Below are 19,106 nucleotides of genomic sequence, written 5' to 3'. Positions count from 1 at the left end.
GAGGGTACATTATGAGACTTGTGGAGTTCTCCAGGGCCCCCTGCCGCACCACAGTACTGTTCACTTGCTGTTCACCTGCTGCTCTGTGTACCGATGTGCCCCAAAGGGAGGCAGAGCCCAGCTGCTGGGATTGCATCACCTACAAATAGGACAGCTGGTGAGCCAACGAAGCAAAAGGACAGCGGACAACCAGCACAGGGTGAAAAGCTGAATCTTCAGGCTCAAAGATCTTAGAGTCTCCTGTGATTCTCTTTCCCCACGTTGTGACCCCTTGGGAAGCACGTATTTAAGCTCAAAGTTAGTCTAATGTCTCTTTTTATAGGTCCCTTCCCCATTACCCCCCTCCATTGTATGCCCACCTAAAATTCCTCTCTTTATTTAGATTTCTAGAGATATAAACCGGGTCCTAGCTACACTGCCCGGGATTGTAAAATTCCTTCCCTGCTGCTATGAATGCAGCACCAAGTTGTCTATGTAGGAAGCAGTCTAAAGAGATTTGGGCTGGGACCCCTCTGGGGGCCTGTCACTGGGGTGTCCCTCCTGGCATGTGCCCCAACAAGTTCTCTGCAATGCTATCAAACCTGGGATCAGTCCTAGAGCCTGTCTGACTTGCCCCCTCTACCCTCCCTCCAGGGATCTGGGAACCAGGAGCCAGAGTTAGAGCCAGGCTTCTGTTGCCCCTACCACCTGGCCCCCTTAGGGAAAACAGTGCACAAAGCCCCCAGTGTCTGGCACTGAACTGCACAGAGGGAGACTGTGGGATGAATGAGGTTCAACTTGAGCCAAAAGAAAGGACAGGCAGGGAAGTGTGGGGGTGTTGTGCCCAGGTACAGCCAGATCCTCTCCCACAGCTGGGAGGGGCCAAGGGCGGGAGACACCAGCTGGTCTGGTCTGGAAGGGAGGTCACCTGACTCACAACTCAGCCTGGTCCTGCACACACCCCCCTTCTCTTCACTATCACAGAGAAGCTGGTCCCACACTCAACACTGGATAAACATTGGACCCTCTGCTCAAGGTAAGCTCTCTGATCCTACACCCTCACATGATGGGGTCTTTCTGCACTCTCAAGATGGACTGGGCAGGTCTGCCTTTTACAGACACACAGGTCTACGTGATTGCATGTACTGATCTGGGTTCATAGGCACACACATACCTGTACATGGATTGTGCCCATGGACTAAAGAGTCCCAGCCTAGGTCCTAAAGGGAGATGAACAGAAGATGAAGGAGACTAGGTGAAATGATAGATGGATACAGAGTAAAAGCAGGTATGGGAAGGAAAATGTTCAGAAGCTGGGGCTCTGGCCTTAAAGGATGAGAATGGGTCTCCTTACCTCTCCCTATACACACCTACCCTGCCCCTAGATTCAATACCCTTGAGAACTCAGCAGCCTGTGGAGGTGAAGGATGAAGATTCCTTAAAGGGAGAAATCTACTTTAGACCATAGATCTGTTATTGGAGGGATCGTCACCTGGGGTTAGGGTGAGTCCTGGCTATAATTGGTAGAAGTCCTAGCTATAGCTGCATTCCTTAATTCCTGTAGCCCCCAAAGGGACATAGGAACAGTGGGGACTTCTTTTCCTCTGTTCCTCTGGCTTCCAGCTCCAGCCCTTACTCCCAAACCTGCCTAGCAGGTTGATGGTGTTTTTTTCTACAACAGAGAGAAGAGAAACATTGGGTGGGAAGAGAAGATGTAGGAAATGGGACGGGGAGTCTAAGCCTGGGAGTCTAGGTGACAAAGAGGACCAAGAAGGACAGGAGAGCTCACCTTAGCTCCTGCGTCTCTCCCCAAAGGTGCCAACCTCATGTCTGTGAGCAATGGGAGGATGGAGTCATCCCTGGTTCATGAGATCCTCAGCCACCTGGGCCTGGCCAACAAGGTAAGACCATGAGGGTGGTCGAGGAAATAGACTGGGGCGACCCTAGGGGCAGGTATGTAAATAGAGGCCTTTAGACCACTTAGTAGGTTAGGCTGAGAGTCAGGTTGAGGCACTGACATTAAGCGTGTCATCCTTTTCTTAGACTTTCTCAACCAAATACCAACTCTCCTATGTTTCTATAGACTGCAGCTTGGGGCACCCTGGGGACTCTCAGGCCCTTTTCGAGCTTCAATGTGGACAAGGATGTACAACGGCTGCTAGAAGCTATTGCAGGCCAAGGTGATTTCTCCTTACTCATTGTCCCTCTATCTTGCTTCCATGGGTCAGGGATCTCCCTTCTGTGTTCTTAAGAATTCCCCTATTATACAAAGTGAGCTGGAGACTGAAAATGAATTGGGACATGCTTCCGTATTGTTTAGCATATCATCTGCATGATCATTTAAAAACAAGTCATAGATATCATCCCAATGTAGTACCTCCCTAGCACTTGTCCTTCCCAAAGTGGTTCTAGCCCCAGTATATCTTATGGCCCTAGTCTTTACTATATTATATTGGGTGATTCAACCTTCAAAAACTCCCTGGTTGGGTTCTACCCTCTGTCCTGGTTCAGGTGTGGATCAGGGCACCATAGTGGATGTGCTGACCAACCGGAATGGTGAACAAAGGCAACTTATTGCCCGAGCCTTCCAGGAGCGCACCCAGCAGGTAAGAAGACAAAGAGGGAGCAGTCCCTTGGGAGACACTGGGAAGAGCTGTTTATTTAGCTGAAATGCACCCACTTGTCCATATGAAGTTGTTCCCAAGCTCACCACAAGGAAGACTACCCAACATGAATGTGGTATTGACCACAGCTCTCCAGGTTCCCACAAAATTGGGCTCCTTTGCCCCTACATTGGCCAGCCTTATAACTCCTGCCCACCCTGCTCTAGAACTTAAGTACTGTATATTTATCCTAGGACTTACTGAAATCCCTGCAGGCAGCTCTTTCTGGAAGCTTGGAGAAGGTTGTGGTGGCACTGCTGAAACCTGCAGCCCAGTATGATGCCCATGAACTAAGGGCAGCACTGAAGGTATTAGGAGAGGAAATATACTACAAATGTCTTGGAAACAAGAATCTATTCTCTAACCTGGGAGCTGCCTTCCCAATCTCCCAATCACTGCTTGGCCAGGACTTGAGGGGAGAGACTTTCCAACATCATCACCCTATGGGTTCTAAGTCTGATCTCTGCTTCAGTCCTTTTCTTAGGGTCACTGGTCCGTGCTCTCTCCCAGGGACAGAAACAGCCACTGTCTTTCTTCTGTCCCTACTTCCACCATTCCAGCTGGCATTATGTCACAGAATGGACCCTTGGTTTCTTGTAGGATATAAGCTCTGCTGAGGATGTAGGAGTGGAAATCCTTTCTACACGTTCCCCACCGCAGCTACAGGAATGTCTGACTATCTACAAATATGGTAATGGCTCTGAGTGGCTAGGGACTCAGAAAGGAATCAATGGGGACATCCCATTGAAGGAACAGAAGCTCTCAGTCCTCCCCAATCTTTCAACTGCATCACTGTCCATTTAGGGGAGGAGTCCTGGAGCCCGAATGCTAATATTTTACTCCCTGATGAGTTCCTTAGGAGTCCTTCTCTCTGCTAGTGTCCCAGCTTCCCCTTAGAAAAAAAGCCAAGTGTAGTCATTTGGAAATGAGAAGACAATTATTAGCCCTTTCAGCCTAGGGCCTTGGATTAATAATAGAGTTAGACTCTTGTAATCACAAGGATATCCATTCCTCCCCCTTCCCTATCTCTTCTCAACCCCTCTTCTCCCCATAAAACATACTGACACACTGTTATCAACCTCCATCTCAAGCTAAGTGGTGCCTGGCCATAGCCCAGGGAGGAAGATAGGGACTCTTATCTTTAATCCATCCCTCAGCATAACCTCTTGGGTGCCACACTCCTATGACCATGGCCATGGTCCTGCCCAGCCCATCGGCTAGAAGCCTTGTCCTTTAATCTGACACCTGCTTCTTCTTACCCTTTCCTGTCCCCTTTATTCCCTTGGTTTCTCTCTATATAATAATAGCTAGTATCTCTATAGCACTTTAAGATTTGCCAAACACTTCACAAATATCTCATTTGATCCTTATAACACTGCACTATTATTATTATCTCCTTTTTTAAAATGAGGAAACTGAGGCAGAAAGAGGTTAAGTGACTTACTCAGGGTCACACAGCTAGTTTCTGAGTTGATTTGACCTTAGGTCTTCTAACTCCAAAAGCCAGTTCTCAGTGTTCCCCCTTCTCCATCCTTTCTCCTTATGTCCTTTTCCTCAGAGCATCAGAATTCAGGCATCCTCTCTTCCAGCCCAGATCTAGAATCATTTTCTCTTCTCTTCTAGTAAGGAAACCAGGGCTTAAGCATCTTGCCTCCAAACCTGGGCTCCTTGCTTCCTCCTTTCCTCTCTTCTTTCTTCCCTTCCTATTTCTTCCTTTCTTTTTTCCTTCCTTCCTTCCCTCCTTCCCCCTTTTCTTCCTTCCATCCATCTATCTTTCCTTCCTTCTCTCTTTCTCTCTCTCTTTCTTTCTTTCTCCACATCGCCCCTTAGTTACCAGGCCAGTAGATGCTTCTCACCCCTAATAGTATTGCTATGGGGTTTTGAGATTCTTTAATATCAACACTGAGGTCAAACAATTTCCCTCCCAGCACTTGGCTATGTACATGTTACTTACAATTCAGAAGTATTTCCAGGGATAGTCATGATGCCTTGGCCCCAAATTTCAGGAGCCAGTAGCAATCAGGGTTCTTTGGGTCTGGAGCTTGCTGGGTACCGTGGGTCAAGTGTTAAGACTAGCCCTGGTGGTTCAAATTAGAAAGATCAGGAGACCATATAGAACTTAGGTTTCCCTACTTACTCTGATATTCACTCTGGACCATGCCCTAGATTTTCAAGTGGAGATTGAGGATGATGTAAGGTCAGAGACAAGCGGCCTCCTGAGGGACTTGCTGCTAGCATTGGCTAAGGTAAGGAAGCCAGACCTTGTGTTCTCCAATTCAGGGGGCCTTTGGGGATGGAGCGCAAGAGAGAATTTCTGTGTGAATAGAAGCAGGGAAAGGTTTCCTAGGGCTTAATTTCTACTGGTCACACAGGATAGTAGAAAGAATATTGAATTTGTGGAATCAGGAGACATGGATTTAGAATCCTAGCTTTTCTATCTGCTAGTTGGGTGACCATGAGCAAGTTTTTTGACTTCTCTGGGCCTCAGTTTCCTCATCTGTGAAATGGGGATAATCACATTCCTTCCCTTCCCCAAGGGAGTAGTTGTGAGGAAAATTATTTTGCAATAAATGTGAAGTGCTATTTAATTCTTAGAGCTGCTTGTTTAAAAAGAAAAAGAAACAAAAAGCTTCCCTCTCAATATGTTCCCCCTAAACTCAACTCCAACTTCCAGGGCACGCGGGAGAGCTATTCTGGGATAAAGGATTACAACTTGGCACAGCAGGATGCACAGGTGAGTTGGGGCCACCTAGGCGCAACCCCAGCCATCCCTCTGCCCCACATAGGGGGATGATGGGGGAAAATAGGGTGCCCATCTCCCAGTTTCAGGCCCTTTAGGAGTGTGTCTGGGAGACAGGTAGGGGTCTCACCTGACACCTCTGTGTGTATCTGACCATATGGTTCTTTGACTCACAGGAAGTGAGCTCACCAACTGCCAGATTTGCATGCTGGGGCAGGTGGGGGTGGGGGGAATGACCAGGACCCTCCAGGAATGGGCCTGGCTTCAGCCCTGGGCCTTGGGGGGATCCTACCCCTGGGGAAGGTGGGAGGCCCCTGGCCCAGGGTCTACTCCCCTCTGATAGGACCCCAGCTTCCTCTGGCCCCCCAGCCACATAGCTCTGTGGGAGGGGGAGGCATGGTACCCTTCTACACACATCATGGCTATCTTGGCAGTCCCAGGTGGTTAATCCCTGCTGGTCTCCTGTCACCATGGTGATGGGCCTCCCTTCTCTCAAGCCTTTTTCCCTGGGGGGTGGGCAGAACTGGGGGCAAACAGCCTCAGGCCTGGCAGGCTTACTAGTGGGGAAGAGGGAGGTAACCTGGAAGGTAGAGTGATGATACGCCCTTTATCCTGGGGTGGTCTAGGATCACAGACCTAGATTTAGAGCCACTGGTCATTTCAGAGGACAGGCTTCTCAATACCCTGGGGCAGAGGAGCACAAGGGCCTAAGACACTCAGGGTCCATTGCAGCCCATAGCTCATGTTCCTTTGTTTTAGCCCCCGTTCCTCACTCCTATCCCTCCCAAAACTAGACCTGCTCCTGCCTTCCTTTTCTCTCCTTATCCGTGTCCCTCTGCTGCAGGCCCAGAACAGGTCTGATAGCAAGAACATGGTCAAGAGGGCAGAGAATTAGGGAGGGGCCACAGCCTGTGCTAAGGATTTGGGAAGGGATGGGGAGAGAAAGCTCTTAGGCCACAGTCTGAGTCCTGGGAGGTAAGAGAAATGGCAGGGCAGCGGATTTGGGGGAAGTGGGAGAGACCTGGTCTATAGGACAAGGGCACCTTGTTCCTTAAGGTGGCTAAGACAGCTATGGGCCTGAAAGACGGGAGGTGTCATCATGCCAATACATGGGACATAGGGACCTGTACCCAGTGTCTTCCATGGGGAGTAGGTGGTTCTGCCACCACTTTTAGGTCTCTTTCTCTCCTTGTCTTATTTCCCCCAACCAGGCATTACAAGAGGCTGGAGAAATGGGCACAGGAGCAACTTGGATCATGATTTTTACCCAACGAAATACTGAACACCTCAATCGAGGTAATATGGAACCCCAATACTTATTAGGGATGGATCCTGATTAAAGGGGAGTCTCTTCCTCCACGGTCAGTTCCCCACACTTTTCTATTTCTTCCTCAAACCCCAATAGTGTTTGATCAATATCAGAGACATAGTGGTCAGGAGATAGAGGATGGCATCCGGAAATATTTTCATGAAAGTGCCCAGACTGCTCTTCTCACTCTAGGTAAGGGCATGCTCTAAGCCATTGAGTTTCTGTTGGAATGGAAAGTTGGGGGTCCTCATGTTTACCTCTCTCATTTTCTCCTTTGCTTTACAGTCTCCGTGATCAAGAACACACCACTGTACTTTGCTGAAAAACTCCACCAGGCTCTCCAGGTGAGAGGGGGGAGACACACCCTGGAAAGAGGGAGGAGACCTAAGGTTGCAATTAATATGACAGTGGTATATTATTACTGTATTGTCCTCTTGATCATCTGCAAATTACTGCCTGTCCTTAATATGCAGAGGGTGAACCATAAATAGAGCTTATGCTTGGAGTTCTTTTTTCAGCAGGAGTGATGCTTGGGTTCCATGTTGATAGCCTCTACTAAAGTCTTCTTCTGATACCTTAGTGTACTGTAGAGGTGAACTTAGGTTCTCTAGGCATGTACCACTGGAACCCAAACTCTAGCATGGTCTACCTATAGATAAAAAGGCTTTGGATAAGGACCCAGCGGTGAACTGTCATTCAAATTCAGATGGGTGGCCTTTTTTTTTTTTCCCAAAGATTCATGTTGACTAAGAAGAGAACTATAAAGTATAGATAAACACTCTAAACAGATTTCTCAACAAAGCCTTTCAGACTTGCAGTAGTACCTGTATAGAGTTCAAATACTCAAGCATAAGACACTATCCTCTGGAAGCAGCCCAGGAAATGTCGCTTCGTCACATTAACCACAAAGTCTTATTCATGATTTGAGGTGTGTTGTTGCTTTCTGTTACTAACAATGAGAAACACAGTGTCACAAAAGTCTTAGCATAGCTTTAAGTATCAAAACTTTTTTTTTTGGTAGGTAAGTACAGGGGTCTTTTTTTTTTTTCATTCTATTTGGGGTTTTTTTGCCTTTATTTATTTTCATTTATTTAGTATTTTATTTTTCCCCGGTTACATGTAAAAACAATTTTTAACATTTGTTTTTAAAATTTTGAGTTCCAAATTCTCTCCCTCCCACCCTACTCCCCACCTCTATTGAGAAGGCAAGCAATTGGACATAGGTTATACATGTGTAGTCATGCAAAACATTTCTAAATTAGTCATGTTGTGAAAGAAAACATAGGACTCCTCCAAAAAAAAAAAACTCAAGAAAAATAAATTTTTAAAAGTATTCTTCAATCTGTATTCAGACACTATCAGTTCTTTCTCTGGGGATAGATAGCATTTTTCATCCTAAGTCCTTCAGAGTTGTCTTGGATCATTGTATTGCTGAGAATAGCTAAGTCATTCATAGGTAACTATCTTATAATATTGCTGTTACTTTGTACACAGTACATTTTACTTTGCATCAGCTCATATAAGTCTTTCCTTGTTTTTTTTTTCCCTGAGAGCATCCTGCTCATTATTTCTTATAGCACAATAGTATTCCATCATAATCACATATCTCAATTTGTTCAGCCATTCCCCAATTAATGGGCACCCTCTCAATTTCCAATTCTTTGCCACCAGAAAAGAACTGCTTGTACATATAGGTCCTTTTTTTTTTATCTCTTTGGGGATACAGATTTAGCAGTGGTATTGCTAGGTCAAAAGGTATGCATGATTTTATAGCCCTTTGGGCATAGTTCCAAATTGCTCTATGGAATAGTTGAATCAGTTCACAACTCCACCAATAATACATTAATGTCTCATGCTTCCCACATCAACATTTGTCATTTTCCTTTTCTGTCATATTAGCCAATCTAATAGATATGAGATAGTACCTCAGAATTGTTTTAATTTGCATTTCTCCAATCAATAGTGAGTTAGAGCATTTTTTCATATGACTATAGATAGCTTTGATCACTTTATCTGAAAAATTCATATCTTTTGATCGTTTATCAATTGGGAATGGCTCTTATTTTTATAAATTTGACTAAGTTCTCTGTATGTTTGAGAAATGAGGCCTTTATCAGAGAAACTTCCTTCAAATTTTTTTCCACAGTTACCATTGATAACTGTATTTCCTTCCATCCTATTTTCCCTTGTTCATTCTATTTTCTTTCTCCTTTCCCCATGTCCCTCCTCAAAAGTGTTTTGCTTTTGACTACCCTCTCTTCCATTCTGCCCTCCCTTCTATCACCCTCCCCTTCTTTTATCCCCTTCCCCTCCTACTTTCCTGTAGGGTAAGATAGATTTCTATGCAGGTGGATAGTCTTTAAAATAACCTTTTACCAGGCTGGCTACAAAGTGATGAATTTTGGGCATAGCAATTCTTGAAGGCCACCTCTGAAGGTATAGATAAATTGATGTCTTTGCCTGGTAGAAGAGGGAGTACCCACAGTGTTAAGATCCCACATGTAGATACTCCAATTTTTTAAATAAGCGATGAATTGGCATTAACCTGTCCATACTCCCTAATTCGGCCCCTTATGACTAAGACATTTATTCAGAAGCTGTTAGGGTTGCAGTTTGTGAGTGTGGAACAATGTAAAGCTATCTAGCCCTCATAGGGATTGAATCCTAAGCATCACTACCTTACACTCAGTAGGTGCTTAAGAAATGTTTGTTGAATTGTTACATATAAAAACCTTAATTGGAGCTGATGAGATCAGTGAGGAATACATACATACATACATGCATACATACATGCACACATTCACATGTAAGTGGTTTTGTCTTGTATGTTAGTGTCTTACCCTGCTTTTTATCTTTTGCCTGAAGATATAAGGGTCTGGTGTTTGAGCTTCATTAGTCACTGACTTGAGGCTATAACTAATGTGACAATGACTCATTAAGAGCAAGATAGTCTCCTCAGTTTCCTCATCTGTAAAATAAAGGAATTAGGCTATTACACAACTACAAAAATTTTGAGCTGGAAGGGATCTCAGTGACCATATCCATACTACAAAATGCCTTCTTTTTTATTAATTTATTTTTAGTTTTCAACAATCATCGCCATAAGCTTTTGAGTTTTAAATTTTCTCCCCCTTTTTCTCCCCCTCCCTCCCCAAGACAGTGTGCAATTTGATGTAGGCATTACATATACATTCCTATTAAACATATTTTCACATTAGTCATGTTGTAAAGAAGAATTAGAACCAATAGGAGGAAGCACAAGAAAGAGGAAACAAAACAAAGCAGAAGGAAAGAAAGAACACATAGTATACTTCAATCTGCATTCAAACTCCATAGTTCTTTCTCTGGATGTGGATAGCATTGTCCATTATGAGACTTTTGGAGATGTCTTAGATCCTTGCATTGCTAAGAAGAGCTAAGTCTATCAGCGTTAGTCATCACACAACATGGCTGTTACTGTGTACAATATTCTCCTGGTTCTGCTCACTTCACTCAGCATCAGTCCATACAAGTCTAAGTACGTTTGCTCATCATTTCTTATAGCACAATAGTATTCCATGACATTCATATACCACAACTTGTTCAACCATTCCCCAGTTGATGAGCATCCCCTCAATTTCCAATTCTTTGCCACCACAGAAAGAGCTGCTATAAATATTTTTGTACATGTGGGTCCTTTTCCCATTTTTATCTTTAGGATACAGCCCTAGAAGAGCTATTGCTGGGTCAAAGGGTATGCACATTTTTATAGCCCTTTGGGCATAATTCCAAATTGCTCTCCAAAATGGTTGGATCATACAAAATGCCTTCTTGAAGACCTCTTATGAAGAGGTATTGCAGGGAAGTTGGGATAAAGAGCAGCTGAGCCACACAGGAACAGCAGTTAACAAAACTTTATTACTATTCACAAAGGGAGGGGAAGAGCAGATGTCAAGAAGGAACAGTCTCAGGGAAGCACACAGTGGAGAAGTATAACAGAGACCCAGAGCCCCTTAGGTCTCAAATTTATATGAAAATTTTAAAAAACCATTTTAATTAATTAATTATTAGCATTCTTTTATTTTTAAATTTTGAGTTCTAAATTCTTTTCCTCCCTCTCAGTCCTTCCTCCACCCACTGAGAAGGCAAGCAATAGGATATCAATTATACATGTGAAATTATACAAAACATATTTCCATATTAGCCATATTTCAAAAAAAGGAAGAAAAATAAAGTGAGAAAATTATACTTCAATTTACACTCAAAGTTCCATCAGTTGTCTCTCTGGAAGCGAATAGCATCTTTTCATCATGAGTTCTTTGGAATTGTCTTAGATCATTGTATTGATCAGAGTAGCTAAGTCTTTCACAGTTGATCATCATTACAGCATTGCTGTTACTATTCGCAGTGATCTCCCATTTCTCACTTCACTTTGCAACAATTCACATGGATCTTGCCATGTTTTTCTGAAACCATCTCCCTCATCATTTCTTATAGTACAATAGTACCCCATCACAATCATATGCCACAAATCGTTTAACCATTCCCCAACTGACAAGCATTCCTCAATTTCCAATTCTTTGTCACCACAAGAATAGTTGCCGTAAATATATTTGAACATATAGATCCTTTTCCTTTTCCTTTGATCTCTTTGGGATACAGACCTAGTAGTGGTATTGCTGGGTCAAAGGGTATGCATTGGTTTTATAACCCTTTGGGCATGGTTCCAAATTATTCTCCAGAATGGTTGAATCAGTTCACTACTCCACAAGCACTTTTTTAGTGTACCTATTCTTCCCTTCTCCCCTCCAGCATTTGTCATTTCTGATAGATATGAAGTGGTACTTCAGAGTTGTTTTAATTTGCATTTCTCTAATCAATAGTGATTTATAGCATTTTTTCAATATGACTATAGATAGCTTTGATTTCTTCTTCTGAAAACAGCCTATTTATATCCTTTGACCATTTATCAGTTGGGGAATGACTCTTATTTTTACAAATCTGACTCAGTTCTAAACACAGTATATATTTGAGAAATGAGGCCTTTATCAGAGAAACTTGCTGTAAAATTTTTTTATATTACTTCATTGTCTATGGCACCTTTTAGCATAATGTAGTTTCACTGATTATCTCTTTTAATTAGGTCTAGTTTTGCTTTTGCTTTGTCTGAGACCACAATTGCTACCCTTGTCTTTTTTTACTTCGGCTGAAGCATATTAGATTTTGTTCCAGCCCTTTATTTTAATTCTGTGTGTCTTTCTGTTTCAAGTGTGTTTCTTGTAAACAACATATTGTTGGATTCTGATTTTTAATCTATTCTGTTCTCTGCGTCCTGTTATGGGTAAACTTATCCCATTCACATGCACAGTAATGATTATTAATTGTGTATTTCACTCCATCCCATTTTCTTCTTTTACTTCCTCTCTCTCTTTTTATCCTGTCACTCTTCAAAAGTCCATTTTGCTTCTAATCACTGCCTCCCTTAATCCATCCTCCTTTTTATCCTCTCCCACTCCTTTCTCTTATTTCCTTCCCTTCCTATTTCCCTATTAAGTTACATTTCTATACACAACTGAGTGTGTGTGTGTATGTATATATATATATATGTATATATATATGTATGTATTCTTCTGAACTGTTTGAACCAATTCCAATGAGAATGAGGTTCACACATTGCCTGTCACCCCCCCCTTTCCCCTCCATTGTAAAAGCTCTTCCTTTTGTGCTTCTTTTATGTGAGAAAATTTTTCCCATTCTACCTCTCTCTTCCCCTTTTTCCCAATGCATCCCTCTTTCTCATGCTTTCATTTTTTTTTTGGAGATCATTCCAACATAATCGACTTACACCTTCTATGTAAATTCTTTTTAACTGTAAAGTTCTTAGGAGTTACATGTATCATCTTCCCACATAGGAATGTAAATAGTTGAACTTTATCAAGTCCCTTATGATTACTCTTTCATGTTTACCTTTTTATGCTTCTCTTGAGTCTTGTGTCTGAGTGTCAAATTTTCTATTCATCTCTGATCTTTTCATCAAGAATGCTTGAAGTCATCTATTTCATTAAATATCCTTTCTTTTCCCCTCCTGAAGTATTACACTCAATTTTGCTGAGTAGGTTATTCTTGGTTGTAATCCTTACTGTAATCTTTTGTCTTTTGGAATATCATATTCCAAGACCTTTGATTTTTTAATGTAGACAGTACTAAATCTTGTATGCTCCTGGCTGTGGTTCCATGATATTTGAATTGTTTCTTTTTGGCTGCTTAAACTATTTTTTTTTCTTTGACCTGGAAGCTCCAGGATTTGGCTATAATATTCTTGGGAGTTTTTATTTTGGGATCTCTTTCAGGAGGTGATTAGTGAGTTCTTTCAATTTCTATTTTATTTTCTGGATCTAAGATATTAGAGCAGTTTTCCTTGATAATTTCTTAAAATATGATGACTAGGTATTTTCTTTTATCATGACTTTCAGGAAGTCCAATAAATTTTTAAATTATTTCTCCTTGGTCTGTTTTTCCAGGTCATTTGTTTTTCTGATGAGATATTTTATATTTTCTTCTATTTTTTCATTCCTTTGACTTTGTTTTATCATTTCCTGATTTCCCATGAAATCATTAGCTTTGACTTGCCCAATTCCAATATTTAAGGAATTATTTTCTTCAGTGAGCTTTTGTAACTCTTTTTCCATTTGGCCAATTGTATTTTTTAAGATATTATTTTCTTCAGTATTTTTTGTGTCTCTTTTACCAAGCTGTAAATTCTCTTTTCATAATTTTCATTCTCATTTCTTTTTCCAGTTTTTCTCTACTGCTGTTATTTTTTTTCTTTAATTCGTCCAGTAATTTCTGTTGGGTTTGGGTCCAATTAGCAGTTTTCTTTCAGGCTTTTTTGTAGCTGTTTTCACATTGTTGTCTTCTTCTGAGTTTATGTCTTGGTCTTCCCTGACACTGTAGTAGCTTTTTATGGTCAAATTCTTTTTTTTTTTGTTGATGTTTGCTCATTTTTCTACACTTTTTTTTTTTTTTTACTTTGAACTTTATGTTAAAGTTGGACTCTGCTCACTTGGGGGTGGGAAGGCACTGTCTCAAGCTTCCAGTTTTTTTGTGCTCCTCTTTTCAGAGCTAGTTTTAGGAGTCTGCAAGTTTTTGGTGCTTCCAAGGTAGAGAGATCTTGGGAGAGGTATGGTCCCTGCTCTCCTGGTCTGCACTCCGGTCTTTATCTAGAAAGGGCTCTGGACTTTATCTAGATTCTGCTAATCAGATAATCAGTGTCTGCAGCTGAAAGCACTAGCACTGTTCTTTGCCTTGGAACTCTGACCAGGATCCCTGCTCTCTTGTGACTGATGCCCAGTGCTCCCATCTACCCTGGAACTATGACCCACAACTGCATATGGGCAATGGTGTTACCAGTCAGTGCCGGCTGCACCCAGTCCTAGCAAAGCATCCCCTGTAATCTCTTTCCAACCAGTTGTATGACCCCCTTACTGTTCCTGGGCTGAGAATTCCCAAAGCTGCTGCTATTTCCACCACCAGGTATGTGGGCTCCAGACCAGCTTCCACCCCTGATGCCACAGACTTCTCCTGCTGACCTCTTGAGTTTCTTAGGCCAAAAAGAGTCTCACTTCAACCTTCTGTTGGTTCTACTGCTCTAAAATTTGATTTGGGGCATTATTTTAAAATTATTTGGAGGGGAATATAGGGAGAGTTCAGCTGGGTAACTGCCCCAAATCCATTATCTTGGCTCCACCTCAAATTTATGTAGAATTTTAGACAAAGAGACATCATGATACCAGTGGGATGCTGCTCTATTTATAAGAACAATAAAATAAAGGTATTTCTAACTTGGCTGATAAGGAGGGAGGAATTAGGGACAGGATGTAGGGAGCTTAACCTTAATTGTACCAGTCTAGCAAGAGGCTGAAGGGGGTTAATGCCCAGCCTGTAGGCTTATTAACCTTGGTAAACATGTATCCTGGGAGGCTGGGACTCTACCATTCAAACTGGTTTTTACTGGTCAACAGAGAAAGAGGGAATAAGCATTTATATATCACCTACAATATGCCAGGTACTATGCAAGCCCTTTATAAGTGTTATCTCATCTGAGCTTCACAACAACTCCGAGGGCTAAATGCTGTTATTAGCGTCATTTTACAGTTGAGAAAACTGAGGCAAACAGAGATTTAAGTGACTTGCTAAGGGTCAAGGGGCTAATAAGTGTCAGAGGTCAAATGTGAACTCAGGTCTTGCTGACTCCAGGGCCAGGCCTTTATTCACTGTGCCACCTACTTCCTTCTCTGAAGGGAGAGCCCATTACCTCTTACAGATTTAATTGTTGAGAAGTCTTTTTTTGTTTGTTTGTTTGTTTCATGACATTAAGCCTAAATTTTCCTTCTTGAAACTTTTGGCCATTGATCCTGGCTCTATGCTCTGGGGCCAAATAGGGCAAGTCTCATCCTCTTTCCATATGATAACCCTTCATAAACTTAAACATAACTATCATATTCCTACTGAGTCTTTTCTTTTCCAGAATATGTCAGCAATGGCCCTTCCGACTTCCAAAATTATGCAGAGATGTTTCCTATTATTATAAATTTGCAATTACCATTAGCACAAAATCTCATCCTTTCATCCCAATCTCAGCCAGATTCTGTTCCATATTCTCCAAACTAAAATTAGATACCCTAAATTTTAGTGATAATAACATTGTGTATAATTCTCAGATTTTTCTCCTAATCGATATTGCTGTCACGCTTGGTAAATCCTTCCAAAATCCTATATGTAAAGAAACAAATGAGTAGGTTTTAGGTAAAGAAGTGGAGGAACTATCTTATGTGCTTGGGAGCTCCTATTCTTTGATGTCAGCCCCAAAAGTGACTTCTGATCTTTGCCATATCAGATTTAGCTATTATAATGTCAATAGAGTCTATATAACTCTAAAAACTAAGCACCAGATTCGTCTGTTATTTTGTTTAAATGTCTCTCCAAGGGGCAGCTAGGTGGTGCAGTAGATAGAGAACTGGCCCTGAAGTCAGGAAGACCTGAATTCAAATCTAGCCTCAGACACATAATACCTACCAGCTGTATGTCCCTGGGCAAATCATTTAATCCCATTGCCTAACCCCCCCCCCCAAAAAAAAATATATATATATCCAATAAGCAAATTTCCAACTCAATTGTTAATTAACATAGCCTCCTTTAATTAAGAACAAATTTTATTTGTGTAGATACTCATTTATCTACACTCTTATGAGAAAGAAATAAAAAAAAACTATAAGAGAGATTCAGAAAAGCAACCTTGAGGGAAAGTTATTCAGTATAGATTCAGACCAGTCTTCTAAGTTTTAAGTCTCCAGCATCCTACCAGTGAGCTGCTACGGGGTTGTTCACAGAGAGATGGTAGTGTGGTGTAGAGGTGAGAGCATTAGACTGGGATTAGGAGATAAGAGTTCTAGTGCCAATTTTTACTGTCTTTCTCTATGACTTTGGAACAGTCACCTCTCTTCTCTGGACTCAGATTCCTCGTCTGTAAAACAAAGTGGTTGTTCTCGTCCCTTCTGGATGTGACATCTGATATGGTTCTCAGATCAACTCCAAGTTAAGTTGCCTTTTGGGCCAGAGTTCATCTCATAGCAGAAAGGTGCTCAGGACAAGATGGATTTTGTGTCAGAATCCCTTGTGTTGTCACCTATCTTTGTGACTTTGACTAAGTCATGTCATATCTTTGGACCTTGGTTCTCTTATCTATAAAATAGGATGGGGGCAGCTAGGTGGTGTAGTTACTAGAGCACGGGCCCCAGAGTCAGGAGGACCTGAGTTCAAATTCAGCCTCAGACACTTACTAGCTGTGTGACCAGGGGCAAATCACTTAACCCCGGTTGCCTGAAAAGAAAAATAATTAAATAGAATGGCTTCTGAGATTCCTTCCTGCTCTAAATACAGGCTCTAAAGTGAGTTATATCATAATAATAGTGAACCTGGTACACTATAAGAGTTTGAAGTTTGAAGCATCAGAAATTAAATTAATTTAATTTAGCTCTAATTCCAAGTATATTTTGAAAAATATAGGCAAACACTCATATGATAATATAGCTGTAGTGGTAAGTATACTTGAAAACTGAAACCAGTACCTAGCAACCTCTGGTGTCAAGGAAAATATTCAGTTAACTAGAAGACCCCATTCCCTAACTAGAGTACTTTAAATAAAGAGGAGTTTATTGATTTTATTAATTCTAAAATATATTAGTTAATATCAAAGCCCTCTGTTGTGAAAATATAATAATGTGTCATCTTGTTGCATTAGAAAACAGAGTAAGTGGTTAAGAAATAATTACAATTTACTATATTTGTATCACTATGTTCCTCAAATGTCTCCATTTAAAAATTGTTATTTTCTTTTTTATACTCTCACAGCATTCCCCAGAAAGCAGAGGGTAGAAAGAAGTCATTGATGTTGGATTCCAAGGCCAAAGAGTAGAAAATGAGGCAAAGAAAAAGAGTAATATAACATGGCTGTAATCATGCTGTGAGCAAGGACTAGACTCCAAGAATCTTTGCTCTGTTTTGTTTGAAAATTAAGGTGAACTTAGAGACAATGGTCTATGCATGATCAATTTATTAGTTAGGTTACCAGAAACCAATAAATTGGGTCAGTGGCCTCTCTTAATAACCAAAGACCCTGAGGTAGGGCTTATCAGCCTTCTTATAGTTTTGGGAAGTACAAGAGAACAAAGAACAGAATTGGGTGGGTGGGGAAAACAAGGTAATTGGTCATAGGGCTGGCAGCACCATGTATGGGGACATGAGTGGTTGGAAATTAAAAATGAGGGGCTAGCAACAACCCCCTTCTTCCCTCCTGTGACTAGGAAATGTTCATTGTTTGAACCCATCAGACTTCTTTGGATAACAATCCAGACATAGCTGGGTCATGTAAAGATACTAGACCAGATTCCCTGGTGTCCACCTGCATTCCTCAAGGATAACAGATTTCCTTGAGGCAAGAATAGAACAATGATTAGTTTAGCAGGAAAGCTAAACTTCTAAATGTAGCTCATAGGCAAAGAGACAAAGAAATGTGGCTTCAGCAATCATACAAAATAGGACAGTAATACACAGAATAGGATCAGTTATAGAATAGAATCAATTATAAAATCATACAGAATCAATTTAATTTCCTCACCTCCCTCTCAGAGAAACCTTAAAGGAGTTATTTGGAAACTGTTCCCTGTTGGCATTTCCTTGGGAATTGTAAGGACAATTCTTAGGGTTTCCCTTCCAGTTTTAAGGGAGTTCTGGTTATATGTCCATTAGCATTCTTTCTGGACCTCTAAAAGTTGGCAGTAGTATCAGGTGACAGATGGAAAAGGGTACCACTCAATTGGGGTCCTCAGCTAACTCCACAGGGTACTGGAAGACACTCAAATCAAGTTGTCCTTTCCGAATCATTTCCCACGTGTACCAGTAGCAAAGAGGCAGCAAGGCATTTTGGATAATAGATCCCTTGGTCTTTTTTTTTTTTTGTCTTTGGCTAATTAAGAACTTCTCCCCAGTCCATTCCTGTTTCTCCCTGATTCCACTTCCAGGATCAATGATTCAGTTACACCATCCATTTCTTACTGTCAACAACTATTTGCCCTAATATTTAACTACCCCCTGCACATTTCTCCCTCATGCAGGGAGCTGAGCCAAACTACCAAGTCTTGATGCGTATCCTCATCTCTCGAAGTGAGACTGACCTCCTAAGCATAAGAGCAGAGTTCAAAATGAAGTTTGGAAAGTCCCTCTATTCATCTCTCCAGGTCAGACCAGGCTAAGAGCCTCACCCTTGAAGGGCAATTCACCATCTCGAGCCCCAGAATCTATCTTCACATTCTGTCTCCATTAGTCCTATGGGTTCAGTTTAGGTTTAGTGGCTTCAGGGAGGATATTTCTCACTTGGGCTGAGAATGGGGTGGAGTAGGGGATCAGAACCGTGTTCGGAATGAGCTTACTGATACTTGATTTCCTTCTCTTCAGGAGGTCATGAGAGGGGACTGCCGGTCAGCTTTCCTAGCCCTATGTCGGGCTGAAGACATTTGACACACATCCCCCAGAACCTTGTGTCTACCACTTCCATCTACCCCTCTTGTCATTTCCAAGGATTAGAGACATGCAGGCTTGGCTGGGCCTTCTGGGAGGTCATTTTGTCTATTCCTTTGCCTTTAAATAAGATGACTTCACTAAAATCAAACAGGAATCTCTCATATGCTCCTAAATTTCATCTACAGCCTGTGTTAGGACTCTACTAAAAAAGGTCCCTGAATCCTATACCCCAAAGTTAAGGTTAATCTGCTGTTTGTGCCTGTAGAGTTTAGGCACTTGTGAAATTCTCCACTGACCATATGTACCTTGTAAAGACTGGCAAGTTTATGGTTTGTCTTCCTTTGGGTGGAGAACTTAG

The 19,106-nt window shown here is 41.8% G+C and overlaps 1 protein-coding gene across 3 annotated transcripts; it reads left to right on the top strand.

Annotated features, from left to right (window-relative positions):
* Positions 1-220: 220 nt before the first annotated feature.
* On the top strand, positions 221-18,896 carry LOC114043053 (annexin A9-like). Of its 3 annotated transcripts, XM_027861916.1 has the most exons (14): positions 221-297; positions 964-1,015; positions 1,795-1,880; positions 2,063-2,159; positions 2,491-2,585; positions 2,837-2,950; positions 3,243-3,333; positions 4,809-4,888; positions 5,317-5,376; positions 6,594-6,678; positions 6,788-6,883; positions 6,977-7,035; positions 18,343-18,465; positions 18,683-18,896. In XM_027861916.1, exons 3-14 carry the CDS (start codon positions 1,806-1,808, stop codon positions 18,743-18,745), a joined length of 1,038 nt encoding a protein of 345 aa, XP_027717717.1. In that variant the 5' UTR covers positions 221-297; positions 964-1,015; positions 1,795-1,805; the 3' UTR covers positions 18,746-18,896. The 3 variants fall into 3 exon arrangements, with proteins under 3 accessions (XP_027717717.1, XP_027717715.1, XP_027717716.1); XM_027861914.1 differs by lacking the exon at positions 221-297 and having other exon boundaries at positions 766-1,015; XM_027861915.1 differs by lacking the exons at positions 221-297; positions 18,343-18,465 and having other exon boundaries at positions 766-1,015.
* The last annotated feature ends 210 nt before the right edge of the window (positions 18,897-19,106 follow it).

This window comes from Vombatus ursinus, unplaced genomic scaffold (genome assembly GCF_900497805.2).
Source record: "Vombatus ursinus unplaced genomic scaffold, bare-nosed wombat genome assembly UNPS02014768.1, whole genome shotgun sequence".
NCBI classification, from domain to species: Eukaryota; Metazoa; Chordata; class Mammalia; order Diprotodontia; family Vombatidae; genus Vombatus; species Vombatus ursinus.
Note: the sequence above shows the minus strand (reverse complement) of the source record. Positions and strands in the feature narration are given on the sequence as shown.

Bases quoted from the DNA above. Each gene is read 5' to 3' on its own strand.
- LOC114043053 (XM_027861914.1), top strand. From the start codon at position 766: ATGAGGTTCAACTTGAGCCAAAAGAAAGGACAGGCAGGGAAGTGTGGG. The intron at 2,586-2,836 runs GTAAGAAGACAA...TATTTATCCTAG, and splicing joins TCCAGGAGCGCACCCAGCAG to GACTTACTGAAATCCCTGCA. The intron at 2,951-3,242 runs GTATTAGGAGAG...GGTTTCTTGTAG, and splicing joins AACTAAGGGCAGCACTGAAG to GATATAAGCTCTGCTGAGGA.